Source organism: Bombus vancouverensis, chromosome 3 (genome assembly GCF_051014615.1).
Source record: "Bombus vancouverensis nearcticus chromosome 3, iyBomVanc1_principal, whole genome shotgun sequence".
In the NCBI taxonomy this organism is placed as follows: domain Eukaryota; kingdom Metazoa; phylum Arthropoda; class Insecta; order Hymenoptera; family Apidae; genus Bombus; species Bombus vancouverensis.
Genome location: NC_134913.1, coordinates 17,075,187 through 17,089,484, shown reverse-complemented (window position 1 = coordinate 17,089,484; position 14,298 = coordinate 17,075,187). Strand labels below are relative to the sequence as shown.

At 36.0% G+C, this 14,298-nt stretch overlaps 3 protein-coding genes across 6 annotated transcripts in view; 1 reads left to right on the top strand and 2 right to left on the bottom strand.

The window, feature by feature from the left end:
* Window positions 1-7,725, bottom strand: part of osp (myosin phosphatase Rho interacting protein outspread) — a 213,106-nt gene extending 205,381 nt beyond the window's left edge. For 3 of the 4 annotated variants that reach the window (XM_033328207.2, XM_076628023.1, XM_076628025.1), the window contains exon 1: window positions 6,011-7,725. In XM_033328207.2, the coding sequence (XP_033184098.1) occupies window positions 6,011-6,151 (141 nt within the window). In that variant the 5' untranslated portion in view covers window positions 6,152-7,725. The remainder of the gene's footprint in view (window positions 1-6,010) is intronic. The other variant, XM_076628024.1, reaches the window with a different exon arrangement.
* Window positions 7,726-8,783: 1,058 nt separating this feature from the next.
* Pmi (Transmembrane protein Pmi) lies at window positions 8,784-10,429 on the top strand. Its single transcript, XM_033329249.2, has 3 exons — window positions 8,784-8,862; window positions 9,590-9,807; window positions 9,893-10,429. Exons 1-3 carry the CDS (start codon window positions 8,840-8,842, stop codon window positions 10,177-10,179), a joined length of 528 nt encoding a protein of 175 aa, XP_033185140.1. The 5' UTR covers window positions 8,784-8,839; the 3' UTR covers window positions 10,180-10,429.
* Window positions 10,430-11,506: 1,077 nt separating this feature from the next.
* LOC117154328 (dehydrogenase/reductase SDR family protein 7-like) lies at window positions 11,507-13,817 on the bottom strand. The gene is made up of 7 exons (XM_076627998.1): window positions 13,707-13,817; window positions 13,461-13,598; window positions 13,239-13,382; window positions 12,956-13,175; window positions 12,803-12,887; window positions 12,571-12,731; window positions 11,507-12,505 (listed from the first exon to the last, which is right to left on the bottom strand). Exons 1-7 carry the CDS (start codon window positions 13,800-13,802, stop codon window positions 12,309-12,311), a joined length of 1,041 nt encoding a protein of 346 aa, XP_076484113.1. The 5' UTR covers window positions 13,803-13,817; the 3' UTR covers window positions 11,507-12,308.
* Window positions 13,818-14,298: the final 481 nt, after the last annotated feature.

Here is a 14,298-nt window from a genome sequence, read left to right as displayed (position 1 = left end):
TTTATACCAAGTGCAAAAGATTCCTCGAAATATCTCTTTCTATAGAAGAATTTAAATAAGAAATTCGCTGGTCCTTGCTTCTCTTGGGATAAAAATACTGGAGAACAAAGACGACATTGGCGAAAGGTCGTCTTACGCAGACTGGACGCAAGAAAATTCAAACTACTGGCGATAAATTCCCAAATTATATCGCTGTGGAGTGTTTTCTCTTTCGACGGAAGAATTTAAAAGCGAAATCCACGATTATCCGCTGCCTAAGGTATACAAATATCTCGAAATTAAGACGTAGGAAAAGAAAGGTTTCACGGTGAATCGTGGACGCGTGTTCGCCTGAGCTTAACATAATCGATAGCGAAAACAGAAATATGTGCACGCATCTGCAGGCTCGTGCGGATAACGCGTGCACCAGCAACAACAACGGAGAACGAAAGAGAGAAAGAGACGAGGGAATGGTACCGTAAGGCATCTCGAAATCGTTTCACCGGATCAAAATTTCAGGGACTCGAGAATGGCCACGAAACCCCAGAGGAAATTATTTCTCGAAGGCCACTTACCGAGGCGCTCACGAAGAAGTAATCGGACAGAAAATACGGAGCCACGGACCGATAATGGTTGGTCGTGAACAACGCGGCCCCCGGGCTCCTTATCCATCTCTCAGCCTTTCTCTCTTTCTATCTTTTTCTTGTCCAGAAACAACAACGGACTTCGTACGCAACTCGAAGAATCCTTCGTCGATCTCGTAGCCTGACTCTCTTCTCGTTCGATACCGAGCACCCGGCTACTTTTCATCACTTTCTCACGTTCGCGAACCCAGAATCCTCGGACGAACGGGAAGCCGCTGATTACAGGAATTAAACCGCGTATCGAGCCACGAACCGCGCGAAAAGTCATAATTAAACGCGGTAAAACCGCGATCTCCGTTAGGCGATTCGATGGATCCGAGTCGAAACTCCAGTTCCTTTAGCTTTTGGGGATCGTCCGATCGCGAGACGAAATTTCCAGAGATATTTCCTCGTTTTAGAGTCGATATTTGAGTATAACGTTGTTGTCTATCGAGCGAATATTTAGAGAAATCGTCAGAGACTTCTTTGTGTTTCCTTCGTAACTGAACGTTCCAAGTGGTGTAACAACGCGGTGCAGCGTTTAGGCAAATTCGTGGAAATTCAATGAGATTTTCATGCTTCGCTTTTGAACAGCCAACGAGATTGACAGTGGAAATTATTTAGGTCTATGGGATTGATTATCGAAAGGATCTTTTGTTGCGTGTTCATCGTTATGATATAATTAAACGTGAAGGGGAATCGATGACGAGCATCGGAACATTTCCTTGTCGACAGGATGACTTCGAGCATCGTCGAAGTTACAACGTCACCGTAAGGACAACACGGTCGAACTTAATGAATTGAAATTGACAATGAGAACACAACATCGAGGATCCAATTAAACAGAATGGATCACACAGTTCAAAGTAGTTAACGAAGAGTCACATTTTTCTATTTCCAGTCGTTGAACGTCTGATCCACGCTGTGGAGGAAATAACGACGATTCGATCGCGAATATTATGCATTTATAGAAAACTTAAGAGAGTAAAAGCGTACACGAACATATTAGATTCTCCGTTTCTTTCGTTTTATGAAGAAATAATAGACGCACAACGTTTTTTGTTTTATATTATTTTGTCCAATTGCGTACGATCCATTTTCTTCTGTTGAGATAAACACCGCGACATTTCACACACTTGGTTTCACGTTTGTATGAAGATGTAAAAAACACTGTCGTAAAAAACATGTTTGCGAAAGAAAGACATTTTTCGCACAACCTAATACAACGTATCTGACGCAGAGTACTTCTCGTAGTATTTAATGAACGAAACGAATCCTCGTTGGTTGCGTTCGTAAAAATCTAAATTCGCACAAACAGCAACTTTCTATCGATGTCTTGTACCCGATATAAAAAAGAAACATAGAAACTGCCGTAATTTAACTGGAAGATATATCGATCGTGATCGATAAAAATTCATTCGCCAACGATTGCCCGATCTTCGAACTGCCCGATCCTCTAACCTTTAAGACCTACGTGGAATCGGTGTGGAACACGCGTTTTACAGGTATTCACGCAATCAGCTTGCACTTCCGCGATAGTCGTAACTCGTAGAAACGATCCGGGAGAGGGCCGCCGCGAGAAACGTTGTAAAAGGTCAAATTCCTTCGATTCGAGACTCTCCTCGTCAAATTACGAGCCGCGAGACGAAGAACCGTGCGACCAAGGGGCAAAGAAAGGTTGGATTGCGTATGCATTCGTTATTTGCGGTTTATATGGGGGACAACAGCGAGAAGTAGAGAGACAGAGGAAGAAAGAAAGAAGCCAAGAAACCTGTGCAGATCGGCGAGACAGAGAGGCGAAGAGGTGGAGAATAAACCGATACAGAGATACCGCATCCAGGCGAAAGCCGACAAGCCAACAACTCTCGAAAGGGCCTGTGCTGTTGGGGTGCCGCGAGAAGACGGCTGGAATGCACCGAGAACAGGTCGCAAGGCTGCCGACATTCCGAAATTTGCAACGGCCTCGGCACGGGCGACGTGTCCCATTGTACGTGTACGAAATTGTCCTGGCCTCTGACCGAAAAAAGCGTAAAAGGGCAATAGATTCGTGATCTTTCCCTTTCTCCTCGAGAAGCTCATAGATCGCGAGAATTTCACGACTACCCTCGCTCTTCTTCCAATTCTATTTTCTTTCTTGGAAACAGGAGAACAGCTTTTCAAGAATCTCGTCGCAAGATGCCGTACGAATTTTACGACCACCCACCTCTTCTTTACATTTTATTCTACTCGTTCGGGTTTTTGGCCATGCGATATAACGAGACTCGAGTCTCTTTGTACGATAATTCATTAATTAAACCGTTAACGACCAAAGTTTATAATACTACGTTAATAATACTACGTTTCGTGTCATCGTAGAATCTATGTGAAAGAAATAGCGAGGAAATGATATTGCGCGAATTTTAAGAAGTCTCTTTCGTAAACACAAAATATGCAAATGACTCTCGAGATAAGATAGAGGGGCAAGCGGTTATATTTCAGAGCTAAATCTCCTATATTTTCAATTTCCTATATTTCAATGTTCGTATGCATATTGAAAATTAATATGCACGCGCGTCACGCGACATAAACGAAATAAATTACGCAGCTCTGACATCGATACAAAGTTTCGCAAACATTTCCCAATGGAAACATCCGTAGGTAAAATCAATATATTATGCAGCGCGTTTCATGCGGCGTGCAATTTTCCTGGCGTCATTAGCGGAAACCAGAAACGCCGCTCGTCATTCATCGTATCGGCTATGGATATGTTTCTCTATACCGTATACCGCAAAAAGCGTTTATACCTATTCAAAGTCCCCTTTTCTCTTCTGGAATCGATTGCTGCGTAAAAACCAACCAGAGAGATACTCGAGAGCAACAGAAAAACGGATAATCGTGGAGAATGGAAGAAACTCTGGAGAATCGAGAGAACCAGAAACGAAACAAAAAAAAAAAAGAAAAAAAGACAATAAACGTCGTCTTATCGAACAGATTTTAAACAGACGACTGTTCTTAACATATTACACGTTCATACGTATTTCGACTTCTACGAAAACTTAAATAAATATCCATAATTAGAAAATTATCAAATCGTCTAGGAATTGTCATCTCGTTTGAAACGTCGAACATAAGTTGTAACACTCTTGTAACAACGATCTCTTTAATTCGACGTGACCAAGTTCTTGCTCGCATCTGTAGCATCTTTTCATCGCTGTGTTCGTCAATTTTGACGCTCGTATTATTTCTATCGTAAGTATTTACGCTTAATTAATTTCACGCGTATGATAAACGATTTTACGATACAGATTCAGACTTCGTATAAACTTCTCCATATTTCTTAAAAGGTGTCTACAAGTGTTCAAATATTGTACTTTCGCACTTGCCTACATGCGTTGAATCGTAGCCTCGCGCGAATACAAAATTCTGATCGATTAATCGTTTCGTTATGCTTTAGTTTAATTGTCGCGTTTCGCGCGAAAGCTGTAGGTGTCCTAAAACTTGAACGGTGTTCCTGTGCTGGCGTTTCGAGTACGGTACCGTACGATCCGCAGCGTGAATTGATTTTTAACGCTTTTATTCTGCGGCCCACCCTCACCCCCCTCGAGGGCTCCACTTTTACGAGGCAATTTTGCTCATCGACGACCGTACCGGGCCCCGTTGTAAATAAAAACCACAGGCAAAAGGAAGAAAACCGTACTATAAAGATTCCTGTTCTTCTTCTTTTAACGTCTCCTAACTTGTACCGCGTGCCACGTATTTATGTCCCGGAGCCCGTGGCGATGCTACTTTTTCGCGCATTCGTTTGTAAATTACTATTACGATTCAATCGAAACAGCCACGACTTCGAAAAATAAAGAGAAAAAGAACGAGGAAGAAGATAATCTCGAGGATTCGAAAAATTTTAGTAGAAAAACGGATGGAAAAGAGGTTGGGGGGAGGAATAATTTCGAGGATCCAAAAAAACTTCATTTTTTAGAGAAAGATACAAGAACGTTGATATTCTTGAGGCCTTCGGTCTATTTAAAAGATACATTTTGAAAGACTTGATCGGATTGATCGAGATTAACCTTGAAAAGCCCTCAACGCCTCCGCCAATAGCGATTTCTTCCATCTATCTGCGTCAACCTTGAATTCCACTTATATTTCACTTTTTTTTTCCTTTCTTTTTAACTCTACGGCGAATCAAACGTACCGTGCGTTTTTCCATTTACCAGAAATAGATTTCGATTATAACGATAATAAGTCCAACCTCGGTATTCTCACACTCTGGCTATATTCTAATACCAAATACAGATTATAATTGCGAGACGACGCGCATGGAATTGCGATAAACGAATCGTGTGTATATATACACATATATTCATATAGTTTCATGGCTGGATATTTATGCGAGTCAATATTTTTATGAACATAAGAAAAGACATTTATTTCGCTCATTTAATATTATAACGAGTAAAATGGACTGTCTATAAAACGTTATAATCTCTATAACCCTCTATAACCCTATTTTTCATTGTTCCTGCGATTTATCACTTCAATGGATAAACCGTACAGGAATTAATGAATGCACGTGATATAAATGGACTGTTTGCTGATAAAACAGTGGTATAACGATAATGGAAAATATACAATTACACGTACGCGATATGATACTTGAGAAATATAAATAAAATATGAATAGGTAAATAATTGTGAATCATCTGAAAATCTACATTTTTGTATACATCAACGTCATAATAGTTATGGAACATCTACCGATCCTTCATACTATTCTAAATCTTTTAAAAATATAGGTAATCTTCGTAAATAATTACACACAGATAATTATAGAACATCTACAGATTTTGTATACCGGAACTGGTATAACCTATATGATTCGTTAACGCGCGGTTTCTTACAAAACGCAACACACCCCTGCATATTATACTTTACTCATTGTACTTTAATTATATATCTTCTGTACATTTTTGCATCTTGAAATATCTCCGAAACGCAAAAACATCGACGGTCTAATCATGACGAACGAACCGCTACATCGGCGCGACGAAAGCCTGAAAAGAGAAGCTACACGGGTGTCTGAGTTGAAAACCGTTGGTTCGTTCCGCGGACTAATCGTGTTCACCGTGCACGCTCATCTTACATAACATCGACATCTCGAACGTCAGGACCTTCGTCCTTCTGGCTGGTCCCGATCACGGCAAGGAATTCGAGGGCGAGCAAGAAAGAGAAAATGCCGCTCGCGATGGACCGAGTACGCACGCGTGAGTAAAAACGAGATAGAGATACATACGCAACTATACGTTAGAGTGAGACAAAGAATACAGACAGAGAAGGATAGATAGCGAGCAAGAGAGAAGAAAAGGCGCACGCAGGGAAGAAGAAAGAGAGAGAAAGGAAGGGAGACAGAGAGTCCATCAAGCAAAACTCACCCTGTTGCATTCCAGAGCCTCCGCGCTGTGCTCCTCCTTCTGCTTGAAGCAGCTGCTGCACTTGCTCTTGTTGAATATGTTCGGCGCGAACTTCCTGCACTCGGCGCCGGTGCCACGGACGCCCGCCGTGCCGCCCGACATCGCGACACGTGCGAATTAACCGCGACGACCGGACAGCACCATCGTTCGTCTCTCGCCCCCTTTTTCTTTATTCCTCACCCTCCGGTTCACCTCCGTTCACAAGCACCGAAAACGCACCGAGCAAATACGCACCGACTAAATGCACGCCGGCTAAAAACGCGCTGGCTAAATACGTACCGACGAAATACGCACCGACTAAATGCGCGTCGGCTAAGTGCGCACAAACTAAACGCGCATAAACCAAATGCGTATCGATTTCGTACGACAAAAATCGGCTGATATCGATTACTCGAACGTGAAACTCCAAAACACGATTTCCCAAAGTTGTTCTTTCTGCACGCGATGAGACAGTTTTATCGAGGAGTGATTTTATTCGTTTAGAGTATTAATTTCATTTATTTAAATTTGTACGAATTCTGTATAATTTTGGCTTTTACACAGACGCGCGCCACCACCGACAACGAGTCAGTCCCCAGCGGCCACTCTCCGCGTGTCCGTTACGTTAACGGATCGAGTTAACAGGATTTCGTATTCTCGTTTCGCGCGAGGATCGTCATTTATCGAACTATCGACCGGCAACGATATGTTCTCGATATGTTTCGTCGATTTCGTTTGTATCTCGCGTGCAGTCAGATTCGTGACACGTTCGAGGATCGACCGTACATCGAAGCGACACTCGCTTAGTCAAGGAGAGCGAAATGTGCTCAAATCGGCGCCAATGTATGAATAGTAACGTATTATGTTCTCTCGTGATGGTTGACTCCGTAACCGGAAGAAACTCCGATACGCTTCTTTGCCCGATGTTTACATACGCTTCGGCCAATAATATACGTGCTCGACTCCGTTCGAATTTCGTAACATATACAAACGAGCGCGCTTGTCTCGTGCTTGTGTGTTTACAGTGTGTTTATATGTCACACGCGTTTAGGTGACACGTACCGGTTACCGTCGCTATTGCGATATTTACATGATTCGGATAAACGAATCTGGTCGAAAAAATACAATATACAGCAAGATGACTCGATCGATCCGATTCACCCTCGCGTCCCAATCGACTTGTTGATAATGTTCCCCTCGAATACTGTACGCTGTTCGATGCGAGCACGTGGATTACGCGGCACTCCGAATCACACGAATCTATTATTAGACACAATAGCATGCACCGCAGTTAACATGTCACAGCACCGATCTATCGATCGTTCGACTAATCGAACTGTTAATCACACATGATAGGGCGCGATTATTCGATCGAACGAAAGGTCACTTGCTTTTTTGGCTGCTCGAAACTCGCCTTGGATTGTGTAGAGACGTGGCTAAGATGTGATTATTCGTTTGCCACAGTTCACGATATACCAATAGTAGCACCACGAGCACCACGATCCTTATGTACGCTTATACTATATCGACTGTCACAGTGATAATTCCGTGATACGACCCGAAATACTACACACCCGACCACTACGGCAACGACCACGACGACGACGACACTCGAGCACACTTACGACACGTCGCGTTGTGCTCTCCATGACAGAACGCTCCCGCGGACGTCCATCTGCGATCTGGCTCGTTTAACTCGGCCTCTATGCCGTCCGTAGCGCTCACTCTCGCTCGATCGACCGTAGCACGCCCTCTTGGGTACGAGGCTACGCCAGCGCCAAACTAGTCCCCCATTCGTCCTCTGGAACATAGCGCCACGGCGTAAGAATTTCAACTAATCATCTCGCCGTTATTCTTTTATTCCATTTTCGTCCAATTTTCTTGATCACGTCCCTCTTACATAATAATTCACCAACTAATAATATTAGTAAACTATCAAATTGCAGGTTATAAATTATATACTTCTCCTTTTTGCATCGAATAGGATACTCAAATAATTTGTAACTTGTAAAATTTGATTACAAAATTTCATTTGCGTCATTTATTAAACTTGTTATTGTTATGCAAGAGAATTTACTAATGCTTATAATCTGCAACTTGTGAATTGTAAGATTTAAAATAAACGATAAATATTATAAAAACATCAAAATTAAATATAATTCATTGACAATTGATATCGCTTGTAAGAAATTAAACAATGTATATTATCAAACACATTAAGGTATGAATAATAGATTCAACAATTGAATTAATGTAACAGTTGAAATCATACTAAATTTAAGGCAAAGATTTATACATCTTAGCTATAAAGAATTTCATAAGACTTGATTTTAAAAAAGATACGTATGTATCCCTGATATGATCTATCGCAATTTGTATTTAAATATATTATTTGTATAAAATATAATGTACAGATATAAATATAGAGTGACAAGGTAAAAGATATATCTGCAATTTTATTTTATAATTAGGTATACTAGGAAAGTCACATTTCACAAAATACCACACACTATCCGAATGATATATATTTCGTGAAATGTGGTTTTGCTAGGAATGACCTAATAATTATAAGTACCTTCTTAGCGGATGATATCTCCCTTACTTTCCAAACGTAATCAAATATTGAAGTAAATGAAGAAATATGACTTTACAAAGAAGCACGTTTGAACAAACTTAAGTTGCAAACTACGGCTTGACTCATGCGAATGCTTAAATTGAATCAGCTGATTTTTACATCCGGTTCAATGTTCGAGATTTCTTTTCCGGTTCATCCAGACCAACGTTCCAGTGTTTGGAAGTCTGATTGTAAAGATGGTAGATGAAGCTGGTGACAGGTTCGTAGGCTAAATTATTTTCGGCTTTTTATACAAAACTTGATACTTCTAACTAACACTAATATACATACCGTAATATAATATAATAACGTAATAATTAATTTTGAAATGAAATTAACCTCGAATCTACTCCCTGGAATTCAGGAGTTTAATCTTTCATAATCTTTGCTACAAGTCCGTGAATGTTTTACTAATCCGTAAATTTCCATTTCAAGACAAAATTAAAGATGATTTCATTATAAAAATTCATTATTTTTATGTACTATGTTCATTTTTTTCCCTACACTTTTTTTTTGTCTCCTGTCAGTCTCAGTAACATTTTTGAATCATTAAAATGTATATTAATTTGACAAATATTGTTAGAATCCAATAAAATATTATTTAGACATATAACATTAAGGATAATGTTATTGTTTCTGTTATAAATGTGTTTGTATTCAAACAAATAAAGCGTTGATCACCTCCAAACAACATCTTACATAACACATAAAAGAATTAAGTTGTAAGAAGGATCATACCGTTTGATTTAAATTACACAATTGATATATAAAAATACATTTTTAACTTTATAAGAATGAGTACAATTTATATGTTTTATTGTGTATGTATAAATTATAATATAATATTATTTTGAAATGATGGAATTATATTTATATCTAAATGTAATTGCAATTTATATAATTTATGTAAAGTATTTATTTGACAATTAGGTACGGATTTCTTACAGGGATGATTCCTCAAATGTTGCCATCATCAAAGAGGTATACGATAATGAAAATGCACATGAAACATTTGAATATGAACTAGAAAGAGCATTAGAATCTGAATGCAGTTTAATTGTTATTGAGCCATCTAAATTAGGTGATGAAACCTCCAGGTGGATAGCAGTAGGAAATTGTCTTCATAAGACTGCAGCATTGTCTGGTCTTGCTGCCATAACTACAGGTTTTTAAAACTTATGTTTCATATTATATATGTGTATATTGAAATATTATTCTTTATACAAAGTATGTTATTATATATTTCACAGGTTTAATTTGGGGTGACCAACCCTATATTTGTGGTCCATTAGGTTTTATATCTGTAATATCCTGTGGACTTTATACTGTTTCTTGGCAGTTTGACCCCTGCTGCCAATATCAAGTAGAGACTGACACAAGCAAATTGCCACATGTAGAATTGTTAGCAGTTCTAGGACCATCGTCTCCAACATTTCTCGTAAGAAAAGATGATACAAGAAGAAGAATTCTTCACACGACTATTACATTGGTAGCTCTCAGCATCAGTGCTTGGAGAGTTTATCAGGCATTTAAATGAAATGTTCTTCTACCAAGAAAGAAAAAAATCTGAGTTTTAAAAAAGAGTAAGGTAGGCCATACGATATATTGTAAAAGATCGTAATAAGGCCTAGCATAGAAATCTGTGAATTACAATTTCATGTAAATTAGTGGGGATTGTTGAGTCACGCAAATCTATTTTTGTTTGATGTTTATATTTCTTTTATGTTTTGACACTACCTCACAGGTGGATGCTGATTTTACAATAAAAGGGAAAATATCTAATAAAACAGACTAAAAAAAAGCCTGTTCTAAAACCACTTTGAATCTAAAACATGATACTTCTTAAGGCTCCACATTGTTACTCTATGATCTTCATCTTGTTGATTATATCACAGTTAATATTAACACAAGAAAGACACAATCATATTCATGCAATCACTTATGTGATATAACTACTAATATAAGTGTTCTTAGATTTATGCAAAATTGCAAACGTACACCTGAAAGGTTGGACTTGAACTATATATTTTTAGAGTGTAAATAAAGTAGATAGAATACACTGCATATGATGTATTAAAGAGAATGTTGCCTAGATTTTCTCACCCAGTGATATAGTCCACTATGCAAAAGATATTAATATTCGGAAAAGCCATTCTTGAAAATATCTAAAAAAAATTTGTCCTAATATTATTTGGCAAACATCTTAATCAGCATAATACACAAAACTTTTGTTAATTACATAAGACTCTTATCATGCTATATACAAACACATGGGATATCAAGTTAAACGTCACAAACATTTCTGTAAGTGAATGATAATAATAAATATTACATGACGTAATATAAGAAATTTTTAGATACATTTTAAGTTGAGTAATGTGTCAAATAATTCTTGCAAATTACTTGTAAATATAAACAAAATATACCAACATCTAAGATTTTATGACTATATAACAGATATAACACAAAATTGTTATTTACATATTTACATGATATGTAAGGAAATCTAATTGCATTAGACAAATCTTGAGTACTGTATATCTACTTTCCCTTAACATAAACAAAATGTAAAGTTTATTTCAATCAGTGTATAATTTCTAATATTCATCTACATTGTTTCAATATTTAAAAAAATCTATAATATGAGGTAAAAATTAAAAAAAAAAGAAAATAAAATCAGCAGGCCAATACATTTTATGTAGAATTTAAGAGTTTAACTATCTTTGCATAATATCATTTACCAATAAATCCAATATAAAATATAGTTATTACATATGGCGTGCATTTTATGCACAATACAAACATATAATGCTTCATTATGTTAATATGAAAAAGTACGTGTTCGTATTTTTTTTACAATTAAGTTAACGTCAATTAGAATCTTTTAATGTAAATTAAAATTTACAGAAAATCGCTGATGATACATAACAAAAACTTAAATAAGTGTTGATAATCCTGCCATGACAGCAAAGTTCGTACCAATTGCTGTACATTATATGTCATACTTTGAATGTCTCAGTTATTAGCCAAATATTTGTTATGATACAACTTATAATATTTTATAGTTGTAACATACAAGAGAATATGCAATAAAATATCTACTATGGATAAAGATACATTTGACGAATGGTGTGTTAGGTAAATTTACTGTTCTGTAATTTGTAGCTTAAAAGGTCTCTATTTCTCTGCATTTTCAAGCATTTATTTTTCTATGTGAAATTTATGCAAGTATCTTTACTTTCTGTATATGTCTATATTTTACAGCTTTTATTATATTTATAAAACATAATTTCTGTAATTACTTATCTTTATATATTCCATGACTTTTCAAGTTTTAGATGACATATATTTTAATGTGCTTCAGTCTAAATTCCATTAACACGTTTGTAGTATTAAAATGTATATAATGTAAACATATTCCACCAATGACTGGCATTATAATAAAATATAATTTGGATATAATTTTGTCCAATGCATTCCATAAAATTATTCTCTTTTCAAGATTGCCATCAACTTGGCATAAAATTAAATCTATTACAACGTATATTTCATTTTAGTTATAACATAATAATAAAAGATAGTATAAATATAAAGATAGAGACTAAATGTTTTTATAAATAACAAGAAACAAATAATTGTCCCCTTGTTATAACCATATATTAAGTATTATGATTCTTTTGCCTTTTTAGCTCGTTTTTGCATTATCCAGAAATACAATGATGGACATAAAGTGCGTAAATATACTGCACATTTTGGAATAAATGGTGCAATAAACACATCTTTCTCTTCTTTCAATACTGCTTTTAAAATACGATCTGCTACATATTCTGGAGAATATCCCTCTTGCGTGTTTTTATCCATTACTGTAATTGCATTGATGTTTACAATTACATTTTACTAAGATTAATTAAGTTTCTAGTTTACAAACCTCCATAAATTTGCCCATTTCCTGTTAATGCATTCTGTGAAAGAGAGGTTCTTACATAACCAGGACTAACAGTTGTAACTTTTATATTTTGGTCATACATTTCTGCTCTACAACAATCGCACCAGGCTTGTAATGCATATTTAGAAGCTGCATATGCAGACCTGTCATATTAATAATGGTAATTAAAATTTTTTAGGAATTGCTTTCAAATTTAAATATAAAATATCCTAACCTGTATGGTATTGAAATTTTTCCCTGTATGCTACTAATACATATTATGTGACCTGACTTTTGCTGGATCATATATGGGAGGACAGCTGTGGGACACAGCAGACATTTTGATAAAGAATCAACAAATTTCATTGGATTAAGATTAAATAATTACCTTTTGTCAAAGCAATTTGAGCAAAGTAATTTGTAAGCATTACTTTCATATCTACATCCATATTTGTATTAACAACTTCACCTCTATAAGAAATGCCAGCATTATTAATCAAAATATCAATCTTTCCATGGATATCTATTATTTTTGAAACTTCAGTTTGTAGAGAATTGATATTAGTTAGATCTAATGGCACAATTACTGGAGGATGAGTTGGTATTGTCTAAAATAAAGTCAAATGGTTTACAATGAATTTTAGGAAAAATTTTTGTCAATGGATACATACAACATGAATATTCATTAGGTCATTTTTCACTCTTTGCAATTCCTCCTTTCTTCTAGAAATTAAAATAAGTTTACAGCCACAGTCATAGAAAATATGCGCTAATGCCTCTCCTAATCCAGAACTGGCTCCAGTTATTATCACAACCTAAAATGTCAATTGAAATATAGCAGGTGATTATTTCCAAAATTTACAAAATACAAATTCAAATGAGATATAATCTACCTTCCCACTTAACATACTTTTTCTTCTTTTTCGTTGCATTATATCAAAGAAATGATATATCAACCATGGGATAGTAATTGGAAATCCAAATAATGTAAATAACCACCATATAAGATGCCAACCTTTTAATGTTTCTTCCTTCATGATTCCAAATATTTGTATATAATTACAGAAAAATCAAGAGCTTTCAATAAGGGGTGTTAACATTTGAAACATACAGAATTAAAATGATAACTTATGTATTACGTTATAAACCTTAACCTCTATGCTCCTGAACTTTGACCAAACACATGGAGACCATACATTATATAGAATAATATCTGATAATATGAATTTGGTCATAATATACCATAAATAACATAGAATATAGATGTAACAGTCGTAGTTGAATATGTATTCGCAAAGATTCTTATCATTTCAATGTAGCATTCAATATTATCGATTGACAGTTATACACGTTGCATTCATATGCATGTCTTTGTAATTTTTTATTAGTTTGATAAATAACAATAATTGTAAGACTTGTTCCAAATGATTTTGTCTATAAAAGGATTGCAATTAATCTTAATGAATAAAATAGATATCTATTTTTTAAGGAAACTTTTGTTGCCTCCAATTATTAAATATCTATATCGCTCCAAAAATTAAGGAATTCTGAAAACATAAATTTAGACTTTAATAACTAAAATTTAGGCTTTAATATCTATTCATTTATTGTAACATTGTATATATTACCTACTCACAAAATTGTTGAAGACTGTTTTAAAAAGTTTACGTACATTGACGACGATGTTCTATTACACAAAAGCAGATATAGCATTTATATACTGGTTCAATT